The sequence below is a fragment of the Theropithecus gelada genome, chromosome 10 (genome assembly GCF_003255815.1).
Source record: "Theropithecus gelada isolate Dixy chromosome 10, Tgel_1.0, whole genome shotgun sequence".
In the NCBI taxonomy this organism is placed as follows: domain Eukaryota; kingdom Metazoa; phylum Chordata; class Mammalia; order Primates; family Cercopithecidae; genus Theropithecus; species Theropithecus gelada.
In genome coordinates this window covers 40,377,049-40,383,935 of record NC_037678.1, presented here as the reverse complement: position 1 = coordinate 40,383,935, position 6,887 = coordinate 40,377,049, and the positions used below count along the sequence as shown (strand labels likewise).

Here is a 6,887-nt window from a genome sequence, read left to right as displayed (position 1 = left end):
ACAGAGCAAGACCCTGTCTCAAAAAAAAAAAAAAAAAAAAAAAGCAAGCAAAAGGGAGAATAAAATGGTTTCTAATTCTAACTTGCTTTCTATTCTGGGAGGCTTTTCACATAGTGCAGAGCAGTGGATTTTTTTTTAGGGTTCTCTCAAAAAGATATTCATACTATCGTGCCTTTTTTTTTTTTTTTTTTTTTTTTTTTAAAGACAGATTTTCGTTCTTGTTGCCCAGGCTGGAGTGCAATGGTGCAATCTCGGCTCACTGCAACCTCCTCCTCCCGGGTTCGAGCGATTCTCCTGCCTCGGCCTCCCGAAGTGCTGGGATTACAGGCGTGAACCACCACGGCCGGCCTATTGTGACATCTTAAAAATGAGCAGGAATCCTCCTACCATCAGATACTTACTCTATTCAGATTTCCACTGTCTTATAAATGTCTCCATCAAATCTTATCTGCCTATATGTAGGCCTTGTTTGAATCCTGCTTCAAACATCATTTTAATTGGTATGCCTTTTTTTTTTTTTTTTTGGAGACAGGGTCTCACTCTGTTGCTCAGGCTAGAGTGTAGTGGTGTGACCATGGCTCACTGCAACCTTGATGTCCCAGGCTCAAGTGATCCTTCCACTTCAGCCTCCCATGTAGCTGGGACCATAGGTGGGCGCACCACCACACCCGACTAATTTTTGTGTGTTTTGTGGAGATGGGGTTTTGCCATGTTGCTCAGGCTGATACCCGACCTCTGGGCTCAAGCGATCCACCTGCCTAAGCCTCCCAAAGTGCTGAGATTACGGGCAGGAACCACCGCACCTGGCTGGTATGTCTTTTTTTTAAAGATAGCTTTTTTGAGGTATAATTGGCATATGATAAATTGCTCATGTGTAACATGTATGATAGGTTTTGATACGCATGTGCACCCATGGAAACATCACCATAATCAAGATGGTGAGAAGCCTTCCCTCTCCCTCTCTCTCTGTCTTTGTAATTGATTTGTTGGAGACTCTGGGCTTGGTCGTGCGTGGGTTTTGCTGATTGCATCCCCACGTTGGCATGTGGTCGAACATGGTGTGCCCACGCCCACGAAGTAGCCACTCGGTCAAGGTCACGAGGTTTCCTTTCTCCTCCTGGGCGCCTGCTTTTTCAGTGTGGTTGATTTCCTGCGGAGGCCGGGTCTGCTGGGCGAGGCACCCGCGGTCCAGGTGCTGCTGCCGTGTCCCCGTGGCCTCTGGTCTCTGTGCTTCCTTAAGTTGGGAGGTGTGTTAGGCTGTTCCTGTGTTGCTATAAGGAAATACCTGAGACTGGGAAATTGATAAGGAAAAGTAGTTTAATTAGGTCATGGTTCTGCCATACGGGAAACATGGCGCCGGCATCTGCTCAGCTTCTGGGGAGGCCTCAGGGAGCTTTTACTCGTGGTGGAAGGCGAAGTGGGTGCAGGCGCCTCACGTGGCTCGAGGAGGAGTGAGAGAGGGTGTGGGAGGTGCCAGACGTCTTTAAACAAGCAGATCTCATGGGAACTCATCCTTGCCCAGGACCAGGAGGACGGCACCAAGCCGTGAGGGATCCACTCCCGTGACCCAAACACTCCTGTCAGACCCACGTCCAGCACCGGGATCACATCTCAACAGGAGGTTTGGTGGTGGGAACACATCCAGACCACGTTAGTAGATAAAGCTAGAAACTGGGCAAACCTGGGCTCAGTGTTCCTGGCAAGACTGTTTCAGCAGTGGCAATGTGATCTCTCCCCGGGAGGCACCTGAAGCTGTCTCTTGGGGGTCAGTGCCTGGATACATGAATTCCCCAGTGTCATGTAATGATGATGGTCACGAACCTGTGTGCCTTGTTCATCTGTTTGCTGGGGTGCTTCCATAAAGCGCAATTTCCTCACCTGTTAGCTGGCGACAGTGGCACAGCAGTGTGTGTAGGGAAGGCAGGATGCTGTCCCCTTGTTTGCCAGTTTCAAAATAACTTGTGGACTTACTGGCATCATCCAACATGACCGGTTAATCTCCTTTTTAGTATCTTAGGAACTCTGGACTTGAATGTATTCACTGTGTTTCAGCCTCTTCTCGTATACTGGTGCTCAGATTGTCTCCTCTTTCTTGTGGGAGCTTCCGTAGGTTCATCCTGCGTCATTCAACGAGAGCCCCTGGCATAGGCTGTGTTGTGCTGCTACAGCAATGCCACAGGCTGGGCAGTTTAGAATGAGCAGCATTGTGCAGGCGCCTTGTTCTGGAGTCTGGAAGTCCAGTTCAAGGTGCTGGTGTCTGCTGAGGGCTTTCTTGCTGTCATCCCATGGCAGAAGGTGGAAGGGCAAGAGAGGAGGGAAGAGAGGGAGGGAGGGAGAGAGAGAAGAGAGGGAAAGGGAGGGAGAAGGAGGGGGAGGCAGAGGGAGGGAGGAGAGGGCACACAAAAGGGGGCCAAACTCACCCTTTTATTTATTTATTTTTATTTATTTATTTATTTATTTATTTATTTTTGAGATGGAGTTTCGCTCTTGTTGCCCAGGCTGGAGTGCAGTGGTGTGATCTCGGCTCACTGCAACCTCTGCCTCCTGGGTTCAAGCGATTCACCTGCCTCAGCCTCCCAAGTAACTGGGATTACAGGCGCTTACCACCATGCCCGGCTAATTTTTTTGTATTTTTTTTAGTAGAGACAGGGTTTCATCATGTTGGCCAGGCTGGTCTGGAACTCTTGACCTCAAGTGATCCGCTCACCTTGGCCTCCTGAAGTGCTGGGATTACAGGCGTGAGCCACCACGCACGGCTGACTCACCCTTTTATAACAGACCCTTTTATAAAACAGCATTAAGCTATTCCTGAGGGCAGAGCCCTCACAGTCCCACCACCTCTCAAAGGCCCCACTTCCTAGCCTTGTCACATGGGCAGTCAGATTTCAGCGTGTGTTTGCAGGGATGCACATTCCAACTCTACACCCCAGTCTTCCTGGGCAGCTTCCTTGCTACCATGGCAAGAGGAGCCCAGTCCTGGATTCAGCCACGTCTCCTCAGGGAGCCCTGGCTCCTCCGTGGCTCTGAAGAGGGAAGCACATCGCTGCAGTTGTGAGGGGGACCTGAGTGAGAGACAGCGACTTCTCCTGCCTGCAAGGGCAAGCACACCTTGGCCGTGAGCAGGGCTGTCTGCGCCCGCCTTCAGGGGCTGCCTCAGGCTGGCTGGGAGGGAGAGAGGAACTGGGAGACACCGGAGAGTCTCAGGGGAGGTGGTGGCCGTCCTGTTGTCTGGAGAGAAGCAGCTGCTGCTGCCCCATGCGGCTATGGCAGGGCTGCAGGATGAGCTGCTTGGGGGGTTGCCCAGCACTGGGGGTCGTTCTCGCCCCTGGCACCCTCACCCTCAGAACTGTGCAGAGAGCTCTGGACTGGTTTTTGTATTTCTGACACAAGTAAGGATGCTGATTTTGGCCTCCTTCTCTTGTCGTTCATCCAACGCTGCTTTTCCCGATGGGAGACACTAATAGGCATGAGTTCTGGAATATTGAGCTAAGGTAGTTGTGAGAAAATGTAAGTTTACTTCAGTTTATCCTGGTAGCAGCTAACTTACATAGCAGTCTCAATTCTGTAGAATTGATGTTGGTTTCAGGTAGATGTGAAATTTTCGACATAATTTTCCGTTTACTTATACAGCCATTTGTTCCAGCCTCTGGTGAATGTTTGCAATGATTTTCAGCAAAACTTCCTGAACTGTGTTTGAACCTCGGATGCTGAACACCTCGCTGAAGCTAACCTGCTTTCTGACTGCCCCATGACTTTTTTTTTTTTTTTTTGAGATGGAATCTCGCTCTGTTGCCCAGGCTGGAGTACAGTGGCGTGATCTTGGCTCACTGCAAGCTCCGCCTCCCGGATTCAAGCGTGTCTTCTGCCTCAGCCTCCCGAGTAGCTGGGATTACAGGTGCCTGCCACCATGCCTGGCTGATTTTTGTATTTATAGTAGAGACGGGGTTGCACCATGTTGTCCAGGTTGGTCTCTGAACCCCTGACCTCAAGTGATCCGTCTGCTTTGGCCTCCCAAAATGCTGGGATTACAGGCATGAGCCACCACACCCTGCCTGCTCCCATGACTTTTCCCAAATTAATGTTTTATTGTTTTCTTACATAACTGTACATAATGCTTTTAATATTATTTTAATTTTATTTATTTTAATTATTTAGTTGTTTATTTTGAGGCAAAGTCTCACTTTGTCACCCAGGCTGGAGTGCAGTGACACAGTCTCAGCTCACTGCAGTCTCCACCTCCTGAGTTCAAGAGAGTCTCTTGCCTTACCCTCCCAAGTAGCTGGGACCACAGGCGTGCGCCACCACGCCTGGATAATTTTTATATTTTTAGTAGAGACAGGGTTTCACCATATTGGCTAGGTTGGTCCCAAGCTCCTGGCTTCAAGTGATCTGCCCACCTCGGCCTCCCAAAGTGCTGGGAGTACAGGCGTGAGCCACCATGCCCAGCTGAGAATGCTTTTTAGAAACAACTCTTCTTATAGGGGTGACTTATTGGTCTGTTATTCATTGATTGATCTTATGTTATAAATGCTTCCTTTCATTTACTTTTTGAAGTCATGTTTGTGATGTGATAATTTATTTTACTAATTTGCTTACATGTAATTTAGATTGAGTTTAGGATGGTGAATGGGTATTTTTAAAATGTTTTTAAACCACGAAACTTCTGGAAGCTAAGTATGCCCAAATTTTGTTCCCTTTAGAGCTTCAGTGTCCGTTGGATTTTTCCAAGAGAAAGTTCGTGGAATTCCTTACACTGTAGATGTGGATCAGATACGATGATTCAGTAGAAGAGCACATGTCAGGGGCAGTGGAGGCTGGCTGCTGAAGGATGAACGGAGAGGAAGAATTCTTTGATGCCGTCACAGGTGAGTTGAAAGAGAACCAACTAGGGACGTACTGGAAGGGTGAGCATCCCTGGATTCAGATGTTGGGCCTGGCATTTGGGGTGTAAAGATGCTCAGTAAAGCAGTGCGTGGAGCATTCAGGATCCCAAACGCGGACTCTTCAACAAAATCTAATGTCCATCCCAGAGGTGGGAAAAGCCTTGCCTTCGGCTGACAGGATTTAAGTCTTCCCAAGAGTGTCCTGGGGTGCAGATAGTTTCATTGGTTTCCTGAGCTGGCCATCTTTTTCTCTTATTCCTGCATCATGATGAGAACGTTCTGGATATGATGGCCCTGTCTTGCCTGGCACTGCTTGACGCTCCCATCAGACAGCAAACCCTGGCTCCCTAGCCACACTCATAGCCGCAGAGCACAGTTATTGTTCTGTTTCGCACGATGGTTTAAAGTGGCGGCCTGCAGCCTGTGGTCTAAATGAAATCCTGTGGCTTGATTGAAAAGAATGTATTTTGGCATCCAGTCACTCTCATGGGCATGTGACAGGCTGGCTAGAGGGAAGGGCAGGCAGGGCTGGCAGCTTGGCCTCCCAGAGCCGCCCCTTCTCCTGGCACAGGGAAGAGCCTGAAACCCTTTGAGCTTGTGTCTGTCAGGTTCTCACGTTCATTCTCCACTCTTCTGTGCCTCAGAGTCGGCATCTGGAATTCCGCTTGTTTTTTCTGGAAAGGACCATTGCTGGTGGGCAGGGGCATCAGGAGATTCCCTTGGATGTTCCCTTGTCCTTAGGTGTCAGGATCAGAAAGGGGAGTGGCTTTGGAAATGTGGCCACAGGCCGGGAATTAGTGACCATCTTTAGAAGCACTTCTGCAGTTACTGCCGCGCAAGGATCTGTCAGGGTCTCTGTGGCCGTGCCCCAAGGACACGTCGATGGCTCCATTGGCACCTCCAGTCTGTGGCCCTGCTGGAGTGGGTGTGTCAGGAGGGTCTCTGTGGCCATGCCCTGAGGACACGTTAATGGCTCTGGTGGCACCTCCGGTCTGGGGCCCTGCTGGAGCGGGCTGAGTGTTCCGAGGCTGTGCTGCTCCCATACCTGCGCTGGCAGCCCAAGATGGTTGACTTACTCTTATTCAAAACCCCAGGGGAAGGGGATGCTGCACTCCTTACCGGCTTCAAAGTCTGAATTTCTAAGTCATTTTCCATGGTTTCGTAGCTGGATTATCTGCAGCGTGTTTTCCTCAGATGCACTCTCAGAGGAGGGTCTGTGGAGCTTGCACCTCATCCGTGGTCGTTCTGTGTTCTCTGCTGAACCCCACACAGTGGAGGGGTTGTCAGACACTCACATCCTCAGGTTGCCCTTGAGTGGGGTGCCACGTCTGTCACTGAGAGCGCAGCTTTGAGGTCCCTTCTCTCCTGGGAGTCTCATAGGATGTCCTTTTTGCCTGGGGTCTTGGTGTGACTGATACTTTCCCAAATACCTCTGAACCGTTTTTTTTTTTGAGCCAGAGTCTTGCTCTGTCGCCCAGGCTGGAGTGCAGTGGCATGATCTCAGCTCACTGCAACCTGCTCCTCACGGGTTCAAGCAGTTCTCCTGCCTCAGCCTCCCGAGTAGCTGGGATTGCAGGCGCCCACCACCACGCCCAGCTAATTTTTGTATTTTTAGTAGAGACGGGGTTTCACCACGTTGACCAGGCTGGTCTTGAACTCCTGACCTCAGGTGATCTGCCCACCTCGGCCTCCCAAAGTGCTAGGATTACAGGCATTAGCCACCGTTCCAGGTCACCTCTGAGCTTTTTGAGTCAGTTTGCCGTGACTTCCCAGAGGCCCCAGCAGTGTGTGATGTGGTGCTCAGATGGACTCCACTGTTCTAGGAGCCACAGGGTGTACAGGGCTGTGGGGCACTGCTCCTGCACGGCAGGGCCTCTCCATGTGTCCCCAAGCGTGAGATGGAAGGGACAGATATCTAGGTGACAAGAATTTCTCCCCTCAATTCTTGGCCTTCAAAACAAATAATGGAAGGAAAGGCCGGGCGCGGTGGCTCAAGCCTGTAAT

At 50.4% G+C, this 6,887-nt stretch overlaps 1 protein-coding gene across 4 annotated transcripts in view; it reads left to right on the top strand.

Moving 5' to 3' along the window:
• OSBPL2 (oxysterol binding protein like 2) overlaps nt 1-6,887 on the top strand; it is a 59,390-nt gene that overhangs the window by 13,951 nt on the left and 38,552 nt on the right. For all 4 annotated transcript variants that reach the window (XM_025399226.1, XM_025399224.1, XM_025399222.1 and 1 more), the window contains exon 2: nt 4,701-4,865. Coding sequence is in view for 2 of the 4 variants with exons in the window: in XM_025399224.1 (XP_025255009.1) it covers nt 4,829-4,865 (37 nt within the window). In the remaining 2 variants the exon portion in view is untranslated. The remainder of the gene's footprint in view (nt 1-4,700; nt 4,866-6,887) is intronic.